The sequence below is a fragment of the Echiichthys vipera genome, assembly GCF_963691815.1.
Source record: "Echiichthys vipera genome assembly, chromosome: 8".
In the NCBI taxonomy this organism is placed as follows: Eukaryota; Metazoa; Chordata; class Actinopteri; order Perciformes; family Trachinidae; genus Echiichthys; species Echiichthys vipera.
Window position 1 is genome coordinate 32,330,656 of NC_139833.1, and position 21,709 is coordinate 32,352,364.

At 41.5% G+C, this 21,709-nt stretch overlaps 1 protein-coding gene across 2 annotated transcripts; it reads right to left on the reverse strand.

The window, feature by feature from the left end:
- Positions 1-11,266: 11,266 nt before the first annotated feature.
- On the reverse strand, positions 11,267-21,450 carry fam210ab (family with sequence similarity 210 member Ab). 2 transcript variants are annotated; one of them, XM_083919189.1, is made up of 5 exons: positions 21,329-21,430; positions 16,051-16,144; positions 13,557-14,034; positions 12,595-12,706; positions 11,267-12,330 (listed from the first exon to the last, which is right to left on the reverse strand). In XM_083919189.1, the coding sequence occupies exons 3-5, from the start codon at positions 13,979-13,981 to the stop codon at positions 12,016-12,018; spliced, it is 852 nt and encodes a 283-aa protein (XP_083775315.1). In that variant the 5' UTR covers positions 13,982-14,034; positions 16,051-16,144; positions 21,329-21,430; the 3' UTR covers positions 11,267-12,015. The 2 variants fall into 2 exon arrangements, with proteins under 2 accessions (XP_083775315.1, XP_083775314.1); XM_083919188.1 differs by lacking the exon at positions 16,051-16,144 and having other exon boundaries at positions 21,329-21,450.
- Between the last annotated feature and the right edge of the window lie 259 nt (positions 21,451-21,709).

The window sequence follows — 21,709 nt, forward strand, 5'->3', positions numbered from 1 at the left end:
ACATGCAGTCAACTGTGGGACCTTATATAGACAGGTGTGTGCCTTTCCAAATCATGTCCAATCAACTGGATTTACCACAGGTGGACTCCATTTAAGCTGTAGAAACATCTCAAGGATGATCATTGGAAACAGGATGCACCGGAGCTCAATTTTGAGCTTCATGGTAAAGGCTGTGAATACTTACGTAAATGTGATTTCTTTGTTTTTTCAAAACTCTCAAGAAAACTTTTTTCACGTGGTCATAATAGGGGAATTATGTGTAGAATTTTGAGGACAGAGATTAGTTTAATACAATTTGGAATAAGGCTGTAACGTAATAAAATGTGGAAAAAGTGAAACGCTGTGAATACTTTCCGGATGCACTGTAACAAGAGTTTACTGTTTATTGTTTAACTTTCTATATTTATTTAGCTAAGAGTTTATTGTTCATCTTATATTGTATTTTTCTAAACCTCCCTTGTGTTTTTTGTAAGCTGCTAGTAACTCAATTTCCTTGCGGGAGTCATCCCAAAGGGATCAATAAAGAGAAGTCTCGATCGCAAAAACAACCTTTTTTTTCTCCATCGTACATAAAAAGTTTTCTGTGCACACAGACTCGGCTTAAGAAATATCTGCGTCCACATGAAACCAGTGAAACCGGCTAAAAACGCTCTAATACACATGCCAGGCCTGGATGTGGCACAGAAATACTGTACAACAACAAGGAAAAGAAGCGAGGGAGAGCCGCTGTGTTTAATCATAATACAAACAACGGAGAATTTCTCTCCAAATCTGGAGACTTCCCAAATCCTCCTCAATCCTAGAAAGAAATCTGTCCACTGTTTTTGGTGTTAGTGGAGACTATTGTGGTGTTTTGGACTCCAATCACTTTGCAGTTAGTGTCCTCACTGAGCAGAGGGTGCTGCTGTGAGCCCCTTCCCCTTCCAAAAGCACTCACAGGCGGGCACTTTCTCACTAGATTTAGAGACTTTTCACACCTTCTTAGAACTTTATTTAGAAAAAAAGACTAGCGACCAGTTTAGCTCCTTATTTAGAGCATCATGGAAAAGGGAGAAATAGTTCAGTTAACAGTCTATGGATCCGCCTCTCTCCTCTCACGCAGGAGCACTGTTGTTGTTATGTGAAACGTAGGGGTTAGAGGTCCGACGACAAAGCCACTGGGGGCATTCTCAAATATTATCACTGTGGGACCTGGGTACAAAAAGGCTGTTTTCAGGCTCTGATCATGCAGGCTGCGTGCAGATGGTCGGCCAAAACGATACTAAAAATGCACGGTTACAGGAAACCGTGTCCCCGTGTGGATGGGCCCTGTCTGACCGCTGATTTGCAATTTATTTATTATTCTGTGCACAATACTTTTATACATATTTACAGTTACTGTAATTGAAAAATATAATAAATTATGATCCTAGTTTTTTTTTTTCTACTATGATTAAATAGTACTGAGTGTATTAACATGAACTACAGAATACAGAATACACTTGCATGTTATTCCAAATTTACCATGTGCCTTGTTAATCACGAATTCATGGAAATCCTGTAAAGAAAATAATGGAATATGTAGAAGATACATTTACATACATATACAGAAGAATGTAACATATAAGAATTAATTTAATGCAAAGTTTACATTCAAGAGTATCTACGTAAAAATACATTGAATAAATACAAAGATATGCAGCATGTCAGCTACACAAGGCTGTTCTCCTGTTCTCTTTAGCTCTGTCAGCCCATCACTGGACATAGTCTCCTATGATCCACACACTGGCTGGATGGACAGTAATAATTGTAATGGTGAGAAATGGATCATATTTTAGGCTGTAGAGGAAAAGCCTTATTTTTAAAAAATGAAATGAAATTTTTATATAAAAATAAAATAGCAATAGAAAAGTTACTATTATTAACATAGTGTGGGTGCACATGAGTGTTTTCTTTCTGTACTGACAGTCTGCTCTGAACTGAAGGTTTCAGATTTCTTTGCTGGTGTTGTGTCAAACTTTGTCTCCTTTAAAAAGTGATCAGACAGTGGTTGGTTTAATAAATTAATAAGGATTAATAATACCAAAAGTATAGTCGCTATGGTCTCTACCCTTGCTGATATGGCGTTGTGGAGTTAATAGCCCACTCTTTGTACTAGAGTACAAATAAGTTGTATCGGCATCCTTAAGGTGCGTGAGCACAGGATTGATGCCACAGAAACTGGACACAACTCTGGTATATTGAGAAACAGAGAGCATTCCCTGGCAATACCAGCGTTGTGTCAAGTGAGCACTGCTGGAATTAATTGTTGGAGTTTTCCTACGCTTTTTGCCTTGAAAAATATTTATCCGTAAGTAACATATATTAACAATGTTACATGATTTGTGTATTTTTGTGATAAAGACCTAATTAGTTGTGTTAAGGTGAATATACTCTGCTAGCTTTCAGTAGATGCTAACCTTTTTCATTTTGTGGATGAATGGATGCTAATGGAAATGTACGACAATGCTACTATGCCTCTATGTTTAGTTTTTCATGCAGTGTCAAACATAACGTTATCTATATGGTCAGTCTTTATAGTTTTGTTTGAGTAAATGTGTCAGTCGCGTTCTGTTTGTTGCTTGTTGTTACGGTAACAGGAAGAGAGAGAGAGTAACTGCTTAATTTAAACATCAACTAATTACTACTCAAGCACTCACAGCTCCCCTTCTTTCAGCCGCTTTCTTGCTAATTAAACGTTACACGCTGTTAGCCACTTTAACTTAGAAGTTAGCTTCTCGGCTGGTGATGGCTTCCCCCGCTCTCTCTTGCTCGGAGTGTCTTATGTTTAGCTACTCCTCTGCCTCCTTTAGTGATAATGGTAGATGTAATAACTGTAGCGTATTTGTAGCGCTGGAGGCGAGGCTCAGTGAGTTAGAGGCACGGCTCAGCACCATGGAAGCTCAGTCTTGTGCTACGGTAGCTAGCCGGCCACCTATATCTTTAGCCGGTGCAAAGCAACATAGTGTAGCGTTGGCTTCTGCTAACCCTCCCCCGGCAATCCCTGAGCAGCCAGGGTCCTCCTGGGTGACTGTGAGAGGAAAGCATAGCTCTAAATCAGGGGTCCCAGAGACGCCGCCCGCGGGCAAATTGCGGCCCTCGAGACGATATTTTGCGGCCCCCACCTTAATATGAAAGTATAATGTTAGTGCGGCCCGGAAGTTTTATATGAATGGCGCTTGACAGCATTGTGTGCGGAGCTGAACAAACCTACCAATCACGGTGTGGTATATGGCTCTCGGGGGCCGGACATTGGGCCTCATTTATCAAACTTGCGTGGAAACGGTTGCAGATCTGAGCGCATAATTGGTCGTAGGAACGGACCCATGTGTGATTTATGAAACGTTCGTATCTGACCGATCTCAGCGTATGAATGAGCGGCCTTGGTAAATGCAGCGGCTGAATTCGATCGTCATTAACATGTTACGCCCTTAAATATTCCTGGTTCGGAGGCCTCGCCCACTGAGGTCAAACACGGAGAGGAAGGACGCTGGTTAGAAAATAAACTTCCGACACATAGATCGACATCCTGACATCCGAGATGGAGCAAAATAAGGACGTGCTTTTTGTCAGTCTTAAGAGTGAAATAAAAGGGGCCCATAAAAACACTGTATGGAAAAAAATTACGGAGGGACTCACTGTGACCCGACTGCACCTTTGCGCACTCTTGGACAGGTGTGCCATATTCAGCACCCCTGCTGTGAAATGCACCCCCTCGCATTATAGGGGACATTCAAAAGATCCATTTAATTCATTTAGTAATTATGGCTGCAGTGTATTTCCACAGAACACACAAAAAGGTGTTGTTTTGTGTTCGCTATTATCCAAGTTTGTGATTTTAAACTTTTTTAAATAGTTTAAAGACTGTAAGTAACCAATGTTCTGACCGTTGTGGGTTACCTGTATATAAACTACTCCTATAGGTGGAAACAACAGCCTTCTGATCCAGAATATCACCTATAATTACTTTGGCTCTGCAGTGCGTCTTGCTGCAGCCGCGCACCAACACATCCATTCATAATTCATTGTTGGGGTCGCGGGGGGCTGCAGTCCCCGATAACCCGGATTTGGGGGTTATTATTGTTTTATTTGCATTTCCTCACACGATGAACACTACATATATTTCTATATGATGTATATATATATTTTTTTAATTTTTGTTTGTTTCAATGACTACGTTTACAACAACAGCCTGTAACAATAACACGCCGACGCCGGATAACACTCCGGGAGCAGTCGCCTTTTTGCGCTCGCTATCCCTGTACTTTCTACCATCTAAAAATGCCATGGTGTTCATGTCATCATGAAAGACAAAGGAGACTGCTACCGGCTATTATTCGCCGACCGCCATGTTGCTGTGACAGGGGGAAAAGCGGAACGACACACATTGCGGAAATAACGTTATTCTCCATCGGCTAAACACAAATATATTCCACAACCCCAAACATGTCTTTTTTAAAGCCTGCAGTGAAGAGAAAGGTTAATGATGAGCACAGACAATTCCAGGAAAAGTGGGAGATGCAATATTTCTTTGTTGAGCACAGGGGCACCCCAACGTGTCAAATACCAGGGAGATGAGAGAGTGAACCGGGTTGCAAATCTTAAAACCAGTCTACTGAGGCAACAAGATTTCTTCAAGAAAGCAACCATAACGAAAGATGCAGCAGTCAAAGCTAGCTACATGGTGAGTGAGATGGTTGCTAGGGCGGGAAAGCCATTCACAGAAGGTGAATTCATTAAAAAGTGCATGTTACAGGCTGCAAGTATGGTTTGTTCCGAAAAGAAAGATCAGTTTAGCAACATCAGCCTTTCTGCCAACACCGTGGCAGAGCTCATTTCTGACCTGTCAACTAACATTTATGATCAACTGTGCGAGAAAGCCAAATATTTCAGTTTATACTCGGTCGCTCTTGATGAGACCACAGACATCACAGACACTGCCCAGCTCGCAATATATGTCCGTGGTATTGATGACAATTTTGAAGTGATAGAGGAGTTGCTCACAGTAGTTTCAATGCATGGCCAGACCACCGCTCAGGAGATATTTCACCAGCTGTGTGATGCCATTGAGAATGCCGGTTTGCCATGGAAGAGGTTAGTTGGAATAACAACCGATGGAGCACCATCAATGACAGGGAGGAAAAATGGACTAGTGACACTTGTTAAAAAAAACTGAAAGAGGAGGGTGCAGAGGAGGCCATTGCTTTGCACTACATTATCCATCAGCAGGCCCTTTGCAGCAAATGCCTGAAGTTTGACCATGTGATGTCTGTTGTTGTCAAATGCATCAACCAAATCAGATCCAGGGGCTTAAAGCACCGAAGTTTCCGTGCTTTTTTAGAGGAAATGGAGTCTGAATATGGGGATGTGCTCTACTTCAACGCATTTCCCCTGCTGAGCCAACGTACCTCAGTGAAGAGATTTTTTGAGTTGAGAGCATAGGTGAAAGCCTTCATGGAGAAGGTTGGGGTGGCTGTTCCTGTGCTAAGTGATCCCAAATGGCTCATGGACTTAGCTTTTCTTGTTGACATCACACATGAACTTAATGTACTGAACAAGAAGTTACAAGGCCAGGGGCAACTCGTCAGTGCTGCCTATGACAACGTGAGAGCGTTCTCCACAAAATGTCAGTTATGGAAAGCCCAGCTCTCTCAGACAAACCTTTGCCATTTCCCAGCATGCAAGGCACTCGTGGATGCGGGCACACCATTCAGTGCTGAGATGTATGTTGATGCCATTTTGAAGCTTCGGGAGGAATTTGATCACAGATTTGCCGACTTCAAGACACACAGAGCCACATTTCAAATTTTTGCAGACCCCTATCCATTGATGTGCAAGATGACCCTCCTGTGCTTCAAATGGAGCTCATTGACCTGCAGTGCAACTCTGACCTCAAAGCCAAGTTCAGGGAGGTGAGTGGAAAAGCAGACAAACTTGGGCAATTTTTGAGATAATTGCCTCCCAGCTTCCCTGAGCTTTCCCAAATGTACAAGCGGACCATGTGCCTTTTTGGGAGCTTGTGCGAAAAGCTCTTCTCCACCTTGAACTTCAATAAGTCCAAGTACAGGTCCAGACTTACTGATGATCATCTTCAAGCCATACTGAGGGTCTCAACTGCTTCCTCTCTCCAGCCAAATGTAGCTCAGCTATGCGAGAGGAAGCCCTGCCAGGTGTCTAGCAGCAAGAAGTAGGCAAGAGAAGCCATGTTCAAGCCATGTTCAGGTTCAAGGATTTATTTATTGTTACTTCTCACATAGTAAGTATGTGTATATAAGTATATAAGAGCAAAATTCTTTGGTTTATAACTCAACAACGTATCAGGAGAAACAGAAGACTGAAGAAACCACACATAGTTTCGAATTATTATTATTGTATTTATTTATGACTGATTTATTTACTTAATTCTCAATTTGTTTAATATATTTTTTGATCTTATTTTGTGTTAAAAATAAAAATAAAGACATTTTAAAAAAATTGGAATTTTTTTAAGAAATCTTTTCTTGCGGCCCAGCCTCACCCAGACTCTGCATCCAGTGGCCCCCACGTAAATTGAGTTTGAGACCCCTGCTCTAAATCAAAGCCCATGGTTAACCATCCAACCGTTCACGTTTCAAACAAGTTTTCTCCACTCAGTGACACACATGCTGAGGAATCAACACTGGTTATTGGCAGCTCCATTCTGAGAAACGTGAACTTAGCGACACCAGGTGCCATAGTAAAATGCTTCCCAGGGGCCAGAGCGGGCGACATTGAGTCCTATTTGAAACTGCTGGCTAAGGATAAACGTAAATATGATAAGATTGTTATTCACATCGGCGGTAATGACACCCGATTACGTCAATCGGAGGTCACTAAAATTAATGTGGAGTGGTGTGTGCATATGCAAAAACTATGTCGGACACTGTAATTTTCTTTGGTCCCCTGCCCAACTTGACTTGCGATGACATGTATAGCCGCAGGTCATCATTCCGTCACTGGCTGTCTGGATGGTGTCGGTAAATAATGTGGGCTTGTCTTTAATTGGCAGTCTTTCTGGGGAAAACCTGGTCTTATTAGGAGAAATGGTATTCATCCTACTTTGGAGGGTTCATCTCTCATATCTAAGAACCTGGACGCAGTTGTGAGCGGTCTAAAACCATGCCAACCCAGTGTTGGGATCAGGAAGCAGAGTCAAAGTTTAATACACCACTCTGCGCTGCCCTTATCGCAGGTGCCCAGGAAGCAGAGTGGCAGTCTAACACACCTCTCTGCGCTCCCTGTGGAGCATTTTCCAGCTCAGTATAGTATAAAACGCTGTGTGCCCCAAGATCATCTAAAATAACCAGATCAAAAATGAACAGAAGAGGCGCTATACAGAAAAACTTGATACAAATCAACACCAAATCTGCGATAATGCAACAAAATCAGAAAATAAAATGTGGCCTTTTAAACATCAGATCTCTGTCATCTAAAGCTGTACTAGTAAATGATCTGATATCAGACAACCATATTTATTTACTCTGTCTGACTGAAACCTGGCTGTGTCCTGAAGAATATGTTAGCCTAAATGAATCCACTCCTCCCAGTCATATTAATACTCATAATGCTCGAGGCAGTGGCCGAGGAGGAGGCGTTGCAGCTATTTATGACTCAGGCCTATTAACAAACCCTGAACCTAAACTTAATTATAACTCATTTGAAAGTCTTGTTCTGTGTCTTTCACATTAAACCTGGAAAACTGTGCAGCCAATTATACTTGTTATAGTGTACCGTGCTCCTGGTCCGTACTCTGAATTTCTGTCTGAATTCTCAGAGTTTCCTTCAAATTTAGTCCTTAAATCTGATAAAGTAATCATTTTAGGAGATTTTAATATTCATGTGGACGTTGTTAATAATAGCCTTAGTACTGCGTTTATCTCTCTACTAGATTCGATTAGTTTTAGTCAGAGCGTACATAAACCTACTCATTGTTTTAATCACACCCTTGACCTTGTCTTGGCTTATGGTGTGAAAATCAATGACTTAATAGTCTTTCCACAGAATACTATTTTATCAGACCATTATTTAATAACTTTTGAATTCATATTACAGGACTACTCACCTCTAGGCAAAAGTTTCTACACTATATGTTTATCTGATAGTGCTATTGCTAAATTTAAGGAATCGATTCCATCTGCATTTACTTTAATGCCTTATCCTAATATTCAAGATTCCTGCATTAACGTTAGTTTCTCTGAAATTGATCACCTTGTTGACAGTGTTGCAGGTATCGAGAAAATTAGAAAGTAAATGGCGCTCTACTAAATTGGAGGAATCTCGCTTAGCTTGGCATGAAAGTCTAAAAACATATAGGAAGGCCCTCCGTAATGCCAGAGCAGCCTATTACTCATCTTTAATAGCGGAGAATAAGAACAATCCTAGGTTACTTATCAGCACTGTAGCCAGGCTGACAGAGAGCCACAGCTCTATTGAGCCATGTATTCCTATAACCCTCAGTAGTAACGACTTCATGACCTTCTTTAATGACAAAATTATAACTATTAGAGACAAAATCAGCTCGCTTGGCACAGATTTTTCTTCAAACCCAGGAACCGAGGAACCAACTGTACGACCTGATATGTTCTTGGACTGCTTTTCTACAGTCGTCCTTAACAAATTAACATATACTATTTCAGCATCAAAGGCCTCTACTTTTCTCCTAGACTCTATCCCAACAAGGTTACTTAAAGAAGTGTTACCTACAGTTAGCACTCCCGTATTAGATATGGTTAACATGTCTTTATCAGCAGGTTATGTACCACAGTCTTTTAAAGTAGCTGTAATTAAACCTCTTCTTAAAAAGCCCAGTCTTAATCCTGAGGTACTAGCCAACTATAGACCTATATCTAACCTTCCTTTTCTCTCTAAGATCCTCGAGAAGTTAGTCGCCAATCAGCTGTGCGACTTTTTACATAATAATGAGTTATTTAAGGACTTCCAGTCAGGATTTAGAATGAATCATAGCACTGAGACAGCACTGGTAAAAATTACTAACGACCTTGTAATAGCTTCAGACAAAGGACTTGTCTATGTACTTGTCTTACCAGATCTTAGTGCTGCATTCGACTCTATTGACCATCACATCCTGCTACAGGACTGGAGCATCTAATTAGCATTAAAGGAACCGCACTGAGCTGGTTTAAGTCATATTTATCAGATAGATCTCAGTTTGTATATGTTAATGACAAATCCTCCATGGACACTAATATATTATTATTGCTACTAATATTGCGAAAATTAGGAACATTGTGTCTCAGAAAGATGCAGAAAAACTAGTCCATGCATTTGTTACTTCTAGGCTGGACTACTGCAACTCCTTATCAGGCTGCTCCAATAAGTCTGTTAAGAGTCTCCAGTTGGTCCAAAATGCTGCAGCTCTGCTGCAACTAAAATAAAACGAAGAGAACATATTTCTCCTGTAATGGCTTCTTTGCACTGGCTACCTGTAAAATCTAGAATAATTATTTATTTAGATTTAAAATCCTTCTCCTTACCTACAAAGCTCTTATTGGTCAGGCTCCATCGTATCTTAAAGAGCTCATAGTACCGTATTACCCGACTAGATCGCTGCGCTCTGAGAATGCAGGGCTACTTTTCATTCCTAGAGTCTCCAAAAGTAGAATGGGAGGCAGAGCCTTCAGCTACCAAGCTCCTCTCGTGTGGAACCAACTCCCAAGTGTTATTCGGAATACAGACACTGTCCCCATATTTAAGAGTAAACTTAAAACTTTCCTTTTTGATAAAGCTTACAGCTAGGGCTTACGAGCCCTTAGCAATGTTATTTTTAAGCTGATTTTGTTCTGCTTAATTATGCTGCTATAGGCCTAGTCTGCCGGGGATAATACTTTTCCCGATACTCTGAGCTTCTTTCCTCTGCCTGTATCATTCATGTCTCATCAATGCATGTTACTAATTCAACTTCTTCCCCGGAGTTGTTTGTACTTTGTCATCTCGCAGGTCTCTGCTGATCGTGGTGGTGCCTGCTGCCGTGGTCCTGCATGACGCTTCCTGCTACTATTATAATCTATAACCTTAGCTGTGCTTGTTTATACTATTCTGCTGTATTAACTGTCATAACATATAAGTCATATTCACATTACTATATATATTATTATAGGTACTGGAAGTGTGTCTGTCTTTGTCTTTCTCTGTCCATCTGTCCGTCTTTTCTCTCTTTCTCTCTCCTTTTCTTGCTCCCCAACCGGTCAAGACAGATGGTCGTCCTCCACAGAGCTGGGTCTGTCTGACGTTCCTGCCTGTAATAGGGAAGGTTTTCGTTGCCACCGTACTCTGTTGGGTCTATGTTTATCATAGAGTGTGGTCTTTACCTAGTTTGTAATGTGTCCTGAGATAACTTTTGTTATGATTTGGCACTATAAATAAAATTGAATTGAATTGAATTACTTGTACAGTGGTTGAGTTAATTGTGTTTTTATTTTTTATGGGGGAAATAGAAGACTTCATTAAAAGACAAGAAAAGTCAAGCCTTGTGTTTTTTTTGTAAACTTCTATCTGTTATCTGACTGTCTAGCTGTGCATGAGCACAAGGACTGCGAGGGCAGTACAGTCAGTCAATCCCTTAGAGCTATGGTCTACGATTTGCAATATGGGTAATTATTATTTACATCATCTATACAGTGATTGTGATCCTGTAGTCCGATCTACACAATATGAACAGTAAAAAGAACCCAAAAAATCCATTCAGTCTATCAGAGTGGGGCCTGCATAGAAGTTGACCAATGGTCTCGGTCCGCTCGTACCCTCCATCCAATCCTCTCCCCTCCCCTCATCCCCTCGTCTCCTCTGCTCCTCGTCCCCTCCCACTCCCCCTCCCTCTCTGTAAACTCTGAGCGGCTAGTGATTAGCTTAGCAGCTCAGCTACCGGAGCTTCTGTTACCATGGAGAAGGAAAAGAGCAGATTTTTAGAATCAGTCTCAGAGGCTCAACTGATTTTCAGAATTTAGACCATCGCTTTAGATGCCTTGGTTGTGAGGTAAAAAAGTCCCAACCCCACAATTGTAACAGGTTTTGTTATCAAGGTAATGCAATATGTCGCTGAGCATTGTTTTCTTTAAGCCTATTCATACCATATCGAACCCTTGCAGCCTCTTGCGCTCAGAACACTTCAGGTGACATCAGTTAAGTCCATGAGGAGTCAGTGTTTAGGCCTAAGGGCAAAGATTGGGATTCATTTGGACTCAGCCTATTAATGCACCATACAAACTTTGATGATTAGCATTACACTTTATTTAATTCTGATTTTTACCAGACATCTGTTTGAATTACTGACAAGAACATTTGCGTATTTAGTACACATGTACCCAAGACATTTCATCGGGCACACTTTATATTGCTGAACCCACTGTATTTGACTTTTACTGCTCCAAGAAAAACTTTTAAACGGTCATTTGATTTTGTTCCCTACACAATCTTCAGCCAATACATGAAGTAGTACAGACACCAAAATAATGTAATATGTTGGCTAAGATAAAAATACATTAGAAAAGCTTAATTTCTTTATCGTGACACTAGAAAAGGCTTTGATGGACTGGTACACTCTGGTGTACCCATGAGCTTCAAGTTTTATATTCCTAACCAGAGGGATAGCACTGCTCTCTGCCATAGTCTTTAATGGATGCTTTTTTTACACTGACGTTGATTTATTTATTTTTTTTAAACCCTAAAACCCCGACCTCTCTGTGTAAATCCAGTCTGAGATGACTGAGTCAAAATGCAGCATTGCAAGGAGTCTGCTAAGCTGCTGTCTAGTATACACTTACAGTGCATCATCTATTGACAATTAGGGACTGAATTTGACACTTAAATAGAAATTGTGAAATTTTAGGACGAGGATGGTACATCTCTATTCTTTACGAAAAGTCTCACAAATGCCATCTGTTACTTGCCTGGAAGTCACTGATTACTTGTAGTGATCAAAATAGGATCATTTATTTAGACACCATCTGTAAACAGAACTCACTAATCGCTTTTCTTTCTAAAAAACGATTTTCCGTCTGAGACTCTGTCTTTGGTTTCCTGCAGCTTCTCAGAAAGCTTGTCCTTAGTCTCTTCCATTTTCTCAGAGAAACGTTCTTTAGTTTCCTCCATTTTCTCTGAAAATCTCTCCTTTGTCTCCTCCATCTTTTCTGTCAGTTTCTCCTTGGTCTCCTCCATTTTGTCCTGGATGTATTCTTTAACCGGTGGTGGTGTGGACAAGTAGCCATGCTTGCGGAGATACTGAACAGATAGTGACGTGCCACCCAATGTGACTGTATATCTAGCAGGGGTTGCAATCTGCAGGAAAACAAAGAAAAACACAATGAATGGTCAGCAGAGCAAAATGAACATCTGAAGCCTTCACCAATGAATCCTATTGGATATGCCAAATCTGCCTTTTACATGCACACTGAGTGAGGAAATAAGACACATGCTAATCTAAGTGGTCAGGAAATTTGAGTGTGTGAATGTTTTATTAACATGACGTTTTGATGTTGATCAATGGGGAAAATGTTTACTATTCACTTAAATAAAAACTCAGAGGATCCTGGATAAAATTACCTTGTACATGGCATACGCAGTCAGAGCGTAGCCACTTGAAGAGTCTCTCAGAAGGCCAACTAGTGATTCTGGTAGACCAATCATCTCCAGGAAAGGCACTACATTCACACCTCTGAGGGAAAGAAAAAAACAGGTGAAAGGTTTTAATTATCTGCCAAAACTGTGCTGAGCACACAGGACATTCTTCATTTTTGATTGGGTTTTGGCCATTTTAGATTAAGTCTTGCAAACCTGCTCATTAGTTTTAGCCATATTTTAGTCTTTATCCCTTATCCATAGTTTTATTCAATGACAACTACATTTTTATTTTGTCGAGCTTTAATTTTTTATAGGTGCGATGTGAAAATGATGTGCGGGAATGCAGAACATTTTCATGTGGATTTTCTGCATTCCTGCACCGCATTTCTAACTATGCACACCAGGTCTGGTGCAAATTATCCACATATCACGTCTTCCATTTCGATTTCAAACTTCGCTCCAGGTGTGTCTGTTAAAAGACGCATGATGACTCTCCTTACAATATTTAATAATAAATGGGTAACAGTAAACGTGTGTGGAGTTAGGTTTCACAGACGCACACCCTCTACTCTTGCGCATGCCCACTTCAGCAAGGTGTCCAGCACTCACCCGTCCTATGTAATCTGCCATTTGTATATATGTATTTACTTGTTTGTTTGTTTCATTGGTCAAACAAAGTATAATTCCGCAGGTGTCAATCTGCTGGAAATGAGGTCCATCAGATTTTTTAAACCACACTAAAGGATGCACAAGCACTACTAAATCAGTTTTTATACATTTCTGTGCAGATTTTCAGACAAAAATCCATGCTTGATATGAAACGACTTTTAGTTGGCTATTTTTTAATTTATTAAGTCTTATTATAAAAAACTTAAACCATTTTAAGAACAAATGATCTGATCTAAAAACGCAAAGCTAAGAACTCAGAACACAATATGACTCACTTCATAGCAGCGTAATAGAAGGTTCCAAACCAGAATGAGGACGTCAACAGATGAACAGGGATCAACACCTTCCCATACTGTTTGAAGGTCCTCTTAAACCTCTGGACCAGACCAATGGACTTGTCCTGCAGGGGATCCACCTCTACAGCATCAGGCTCAGCTTCCCCTTGCTGGACCTCCTGTGTTTGAGATGTTGAGCTGGAGTGTGGTTCCGCCTGCGGTGGCTGGTGTTTTGGCTGATGTGCTGCCTTGCTCAAGGATGAGGTTGACAACCAGTGCCGGCCTGTGGGTGGTGGCAGTGACAGGCGGAGGACACAGCAACAAAGTGCTACTGGTGGTTCAGGGAAGGTGACACCCATCAGTAAGGGGCGTGCTGCTGCCACCCACCGCAGTTTCCCATTAGTTAGGATGCGCTGCATTATCATCCTCCTTTACGTCTCCTCACCTCCTCTCTACTGCTTTGACGTTCAACCAGAGTCTATGGGATGAGACAACAAAGACACTGTCAGCTCCAAACCTGGGCACTGACATGTTTTAATGATTACATACTTGTTTAGGGTGGCAACTTACAATTGTTTTCATTTTCAATTAACCCCCCCAAATATTTTTTGAGTAATTAATTACTAATTTCTTCTTCAAAATGTAAGAAAATTATAAAATGTCCATTCAAGTTTTATGAGTCTATGGCAGGGGTGTCAAACTGATCCAGTAAAGGGCCGTGTGGCTGCAGGTTTTCATTCCAACCAAGCAAGAACACACCTGACTCGACTTACTCAATCACCTGAACTGTCTTCACACAGTTTGTTGGACCAGTAGTGTTGATTGGTTGGACTGAAAACCTGGAGCCACACAGCCCTTTACTGGATCAGTTTGACACCCTTGGTCTAAGGTAACATCTTTGAACTCTTTGTTTGCTTTGGCCCAAAACTTAAAATACATACTGCAAGTTGTTATCATGGAAGAAAAGCAGCAAATATCAACATTTGGTAAAATTGGAAACGGTGTATTTTGCCTAAATCATTGCCTAAATGATTGCTGATTAATTTCCTGTCAATAGACAAATGGATTACTTGACTAATCATTTCAGCTCTATTATCCTTTCATAATTCGACACGAAGAATCCAAATACACTATTGAACTATTCTACGTTTTTTAATGTTATCACGATACCAAAATGATGACTTCAGTACGATACCTGCCTAAAATATCTTGATACGGATACTGAAACGATACCCCAGCGTAAAACTAAAATATCATCAAAAGTAATGGAAAATAATATTAGATGACAGAATGTGGAACATAAAATTATTTCTTTCTTTTTATTTATTAAAACACTTAAACTTAAAAAGGTCCAAATAAAAACATATATATTTGTTAAAGCTGCTGAGTGTTATAGCTACTTAACTTGATGAATTAAATGATTATGCAGCTGTTTAAATAATAATAAAAATATTTGAAATATGAAAACAAGGACATGTTCGATATTGTTTGGTCAATTTAAGGTTCTTGGCGTTGTTGTGTTGTTTATCATACTTTTGAACACCAGCTCATGTTCTGGTAAAGTTAATGTCTCCAGCTCATGTTCTGGTAAAGTGAATGTCTCCAGCTCATGTTCTGGTAAAGGGAATGTCTCCAGCTCATGTTCTGGTAAAGGGAATGTCTCCAGCTCATGTTCTGGTAAAGTGAATGTCTCCAGCTCATGTTCTGGTAAAGTGAATGTCTCCAGCTCATGTTCTGGTAAAGTTAATGTCTCCAGCTCATGTTCTGGTAAAGTTAATGTCTCCAGCTCATGTTCTGGTAAAGTTAATGTCTCCAGCTCATGTTCTGGTAAAGTTAATGTCTCTAGCTCATGTTCTGGTTAAGTTAATGTCTCCAGCTCATGTTCTGGTAAAGTTAATGGGCCTCATTTATCAATCTTGCGTGAAAACAGGGGCAGATCTGAGCGCAGCATTGGTCGTATGACAGGACCCACGTGTTATTTATGAAACATTCGTATCGGACCAATCTCAGCATACGAATGAGCGGGCCTTGATAAATGGGGCGGCTGAATTTGATCGTCATTAACATGTTACGCCCTTAAATATTCCTGGTTCGGAGGCCTCGCCCCCTGAGGTCAAACATTCAGAGGAGAAACACTGGGAAGAAAAGACACTTTTCCGACACACAGATCGGCATCCTGACATCCGAGATGGAGCAAAATAAAGATGTGTTTTTTGGCAGTCTTAAGAGTGGAATAAAAGGGGCCCATAAAAACGCTGTATGGAAAAGAATAATGGAGGCAGTCAACCCGAAGCAGCGCTCCACTGTGACCCGTGTGCGCCTGTGCATGTGTGCGCACTGCTGAACCTGCACTCCTGCTCTGTAGCGGGGTTTGCCAGCGGGGTTATTAGGTATTCCGTTAGAGGATAACCTTTGTCGTCTAGAAGAACCATACCATGTTAATCATCTGATACCTTGTTTGATTTAATGCAATTTATCGAGGGTAGCCACTAACCGAGGAGATGACTTTGGCTCTGCAGTGCGCTTTCCTGTTCATTCATTCATCTTCAACCTTGTCCCTGTCGGGGTCGCGGGGGGCTGGAGCCGAGCTGTTTTAAAATATAAAAGAATCGTGTCTGTCCCCCTGGCCACCATGTTAAAAAGCGATAGTTTTTGCGATTGATGAATGCGTAATCATTCATGGATGGTGCCTTCAGACGCACATGAGTACAATCAATCGCTCCAACCACAATTTCTTTTTTTTTAATTAATTTTAAGAATCCGTTGTGATCTGTTCTTAATATGTGACTGCATATGCTTAATGACAGCTGAGGTTTGTTAATTTTTTTCAGCCAGATTTTGCTGTGCTGCACCGCAAATACACAGGCTCAAATTTGCGTACACGACCTCAGACCAGACGTGAGATTTGATCGTCCAAATTGATAAATGCCGAAGTTTGCCAGGAAATGGTCGTACGCACTTGTTTCTGCCGTACGTTTGTTTGATAAATGAGGGCCACTGTCTCCAGCTCATGTTCTGGTAAAGTGAATGTCTCCAGCTCGTGTTCTGGTATAGTGAATGTCTCCAGCTCATGTTCTGGTATAGTGAATGTCTCCAGCTCATGTTCTGGTAAAGTTAACGTCTCCAGCTCATGTTCTGGTAAAGTTTATGTCTCCAGTGTGAACTGTTACATACAGACATGTGTGAACCACATCAGACAGTTAAACAGTTAACCTTACACGAGCCACTGTGAGCCATGTCTGTCTGTCACTATGAAACCAGGCCCACTCTGACTGCAGACGGTGATGAAGCAGAGAGAAACTGCCCACAGACAGCGTGTCTGTGGGCAGTTGATAAAGTTGATAAAGTACCGATACTAATAAATTGTGAAAAAGTATTTTTTTTAACAGGTGCCACGGTACCTTTCTAGTAGCGGTATACCATGCAAAACTAACCATTTTCAAGTTGTTTTTTTAAATTAACATTTCTAATTGCAGTTGATCCATTTTGCCTCTTGATTAAGACAAACACTAATTTCTCTTGAGTCATTTCTATTTATTTTAAGCTTTTATTCTTATCCACTTGTTCTTTTCATTTAAAAGTAGGGTGGTCAAAGTTAACGTGTTAACTCGATAATAACGCAATAACAAAAATTCCTTCTAACACTACTAATTTTTCTTATGCAAGATTAATGCATGTACCCTGTGATAGACTGGCGTCCTGTCCAGGGTGTACCCCGCCTTACGCCCGATGTCAGCTGGGATCGGCTCCAGCACCCCCGCGACCCCGACCCCAGGATAAGCGGTTGAAGATGAATGAATGAATGAATGAATGAAGATTAATGCACACAGATCCTGTGATTATGACCCTAGGCCTGCACAGTAGATTGGGAAATCAGGAAGCGATGCAGCAGTGACACTGTGGATGGCAAGCAGAAACAAACCACTTAAAAAAAACACAAAAATTACCCACCACAATATTAAGAGGCCCGCCACAATGCATGTTGGGCCAACGACGCCACCGCTCGTGACCCCAACCCCACCAAGCCCCAACCCCAGCGACTTCCTGGTTGATCCAATCAGGAAATACCAATAACTGCAGTTCTCTGAGTGTCCACTAGGAGTAGTTTGCACAATAGAGAAGTTTCTCATTGACCCCCATGTTAAAAAGGGCGTTTTCACAGCATCATTAAACCAGTTTAAGGCCTGGGACAAAAGAACATTCTAGTCTGTATGTTTAGGTCATATCGCCATGACAACACTGAGGGGGGTGAAATTTTTTGAACCAGGCTAGTTCAATAGCTAGTTTTATTTGCAGTTAAAGTTTATGGATAATTAGGGGCTTGGCCTCTTGAGTGACAGTTAGCCTCTGGCCCTCAGTTCTCCTCGAAGGCTAGTTTTCAGGATTAGCATCATTAGCCTGCTAACTCCGTCATCTGGGCCTGGACTGTGGTCATGCGTGTGGTTGTTTTTCCATAAGTGACAAGATGGTTTGCTCTTCGATCAACTATACAAACTGTTATGCTAATTAAGAAGCCACACTTGCACCATGACTTACAGTACAGCCTGCTAACTATGGGCGCACTCACACTGTCGTTCTGTACCGGGCCAAAACTGTTTTTTCAGCTAAAGCCTAGTACGTTTAAGCAGTGTGAGTGCACCCGTTCCGCCCATAACTGCGGACAGCGGGCCGTGAAAGAGATGGGCTTTAGCAGAGCCGTTTGCACATGTACGAGCACGAGCGTGCGCACGTGTACGAGCACGAGCACAAGCCCTACGGCGGTAGCGGTATGTGCGCCTGTTCGGACATAGAAAATAGAACGACGGACCATGCGCGGACATTTAACAACAACAACAATGGCGGTGAAAGGTTCGCGGAGGTGGAGTGTTCACTGCAGATTTGGTCGGATGAAAATATTCAAAAACAGTCGACAAGACGCACAAAAACTCTGAGGTCTGTGGAAAGATTTGTAAACAAAGCCACACACACGCGATCAATGCGTGTGACGTGTTACGGCGTGATGTCCTATGGACAGCAAGAAGCATTGGCCGAGGCCCAGGCAGTGTGAGTACAAACGGGGCTGGGGCGCGGGGGGAGAGGGAGGGGGGACAAGTACCCTAAAGCCCGGGTCGCGGTGCGGAAGGACAGTGAGAGTGCGCCCTAAGACACATACGCTAGGTGCTAATCTGGAGCAGCAGGAGGATTCAGGCCGTGAGGGTTGGTGTTTTACAGTCTATGGGCATGATACTGTGTTGAATATCAGTTTAAATCATAGATCATAAATGCTGCCTGCACTTCACTCCTGGAGCCGGTGTAATCTCCGCTAGAGACACGGGACTCCACTCCTGTTTATCTAGTGATGTGTTCCGTTAGCCTAGCTCAAGGGCGGTGGAGCTAATGTGGCTTATTCTGTAAACGTCAACCGGACGGACGTATTATGCCGCAGAATCACACATCGGACACAATCGCAGAGGCTCTTCACAGCGCATTTGATGAGTGGTCGCTGGATGACGATGGACAATGGGGCCAACATTGGTTAACAGTGGGAAAAAAATGAGGTGTATGTGGCTGAACTGCTTTGGACATCATTTACACCTAGCAGTCACAAACGCAATGGCAAGTGTTAAGGATCGCACAGCCCGAGTAATGGGTCTGTGTCACAGCTTAGTGGGTGCGTTCTCCCACAGCTGGCTAAAGAGAAGAGATCCGGCGAAAGCGCAAGAGGAGCTCCAAACCCCGCAGCACAGGCTCATAATGGTAAAATAGACCTTTAAAATGCCTTTTAAAAAGCTGTATTCTTTATTAAGCTTGTGAATTAAAATGCGTTTTTAAATTGATTTTAAAATGCTCATTTATTTATGAGTTTTTAATGTTACATTCAAGTCAATATGACATTTCAGCATATTTTTGAGCATGTAGTACCTTTTGAGGTTAATCTACTATTGAGGTTATTCTGGAGAATATTCAGTATTTGTCATTGTTTAGAATTTTAGATCATATCATACTTTATTGTCACAGGGTGACATTTGGCTTCACAGGCAGTCATTTAACAAGTAACACACAGAAAACATATGACAAATTAAATTTTCTACAAAACAGAGAAACATACAGCAGCAGTGCTAACTTCTCGCCTCATTGTTCAGGGCTGTGATGGCAGATGGAATAAACCTTTTTTTTGTGGGTGATTTGTCTGATACCAGAGAGGATCTTGTATACATTTCACTACTGTAAATATTAATTTATGTACATTTAAATTTGAGTTTTTCTAATATATGTTATCTATATAATATTTGTTGTTTGTATATCTGGAGTTTTGTAACAAAAATAATTTCCCCCTGGGATTATCAAAGTATTTCTGATTCTGAAACAGGGGGATAGGTGTAGGGAGGGGTCGTGTGCTCTGGTCTGAGCTTTGCAGGTGATGGCAACGTCAAACAGGGCTGGTAGATTAGGGGCAGGTGACAGTGACTTTTATGAGCTTGTTTCTATTGTTACTGAGAAGCAATAGGAAAAAAACAGAGGGCCCAGTACTGGAGAATGGATCCAATGATGTTGCGATACAGAAGGAGTAGAAGTGGGGTTGAACAGATAGGGACCTCAGTGTGCGGATGATTCAGAGTTTGTTTTGGATTGTTGCAATAATAACAATCATGCATTTGCCTAAAGCAATCATATTTGCCCACTACCATGTTGGTAACATTATTAAAAACTTGACAAAATATCTCCTTACGGTACATTTAGAATGTAAATGTAAAATGTGCGCTTAGTTTGCGAATCTTCGCTAATTTAGTTAACTATAGACAACATCGATTGACAGCAATGTTTAAAAGCATATCGTTTTTTTTTAAAATACTAGCGATGTGTGTTACTATTATACCGTTAAGTTAGCTTCTCCATATGATAACTAGTACTGAAACCAACAAGCCAGCTCTAATCTTTAACAATTCACTGAGCAAACCAACCCTGACCTACACTCCTTCCTGCGTTAGCTATGCAGCTATCTCCATTCCCCTGACTGACCAAACAGAAAATATAACAGACTGAAGGGGATGAACATACCTTGTGTTATGATTGCACAACCAATAATACCGCACCTGGAGCCAAACAAACGTGTATGAATGTCATTCATAAAGTCAAATTGAGTTCCACTCCAAAACTCACTAACGCTAACTCAATAAAGTTTTCAAAGGGTGACGTTAGCTTACACGTGATATTGTTGAACAGCGGTGAAAGGTGGACTGTTAGACTGTTACCAGAAAACTTCTGTTAAAACTAATGGCAGCTAAAGTTAGCCAAACTGCTGCAACTAGACAGGAAGACGTTACATTTATCTTCACAATAAAAGCACTTAAATAGAGTGTAGGGGAAAGGACAGTAGGAATGAGTCCTGTTTCATAGTAGATGTTCCGACCGGAAATCTAAAGCTTAATTCGTGTTAGCTTTGCACGTTCATCTATTTTAAGCTAGTTGACATTGGACAGTTTTGTCTGGAGGACAAGGAGGGCGCAGAGTTTAGTTCCTAGGTTGTTTATGCACTCTCCAGTGGGAGGCGAAGTAAAGAGGCTTTCATCGTATTAAAGCAGACCGTGTTTCTTCTTCAGACACTGACTGACAAGCGACCGCGTTAAGGCCAGACCGAAGTGCTGCCAACTTTGGCTTCTGATGCCTGACATTAGCTAGTTAGCTGTTAGCTTACGTTAGCTGCGCTGCTAACCCTCACTGTCAGGAAATTAAATTCACTCAAATCAAGTATAACATACTGAAGCAGAGGAAAGAAAGCAGGCTACACTTACGTTGGAAGTTATGTCTTAATCCCGAGGGCCATGCGAATGTGCCTGGGCTATGCGTCGGTCAAGGGCCACATTTATCGCTGCTGCAGCACAGCCTGCGTGGAGAGCAGCATGGAACGTGTAACTCCAACCGCGCAAAGAGCCACGGGAGATGTAGTTCGCATTGGTGTTGCGCTGTACTGTTTCGGTGTACAGCCACTGTTTAGTCCGGTCTTGTCTTTGACTTTAGTTAATGCCCCCTTCCAGAAGAGTGGAAGGAGAGGATAATACAAAGTTTGAACACTTATGCTGATGTTTTTGCTTAGCATGATCTAGATTTTGGACACACATCCAAGGTAGAACATCACATTACCCAGGCTGCCTAGCGCCAGGTCAACTTCTTGG

Coding starts and splice junctions, on each gene's coding strand:
- fam210ab (XM_083919188.1), bottom strand. CDS start 13,981: ATGATAATGCAGCGCATCCTAACTAATGGGAAACTGCGGTGGGTGGCA. Junction 12,707..13,556: donor TTCTATTACGCTGCTATGAA/GTGAGTCATATT, acceptor TCTTTCCCTCAG/AGGTGTGAATGTAGTGCCTT. Junction 12,331..12,594: donor CTGCGTATGCCATGTACAAG/GTAATTTTATCC, acceptor GTTTTCCTGCAG/ATTGCAACCCCTGCTAGATA.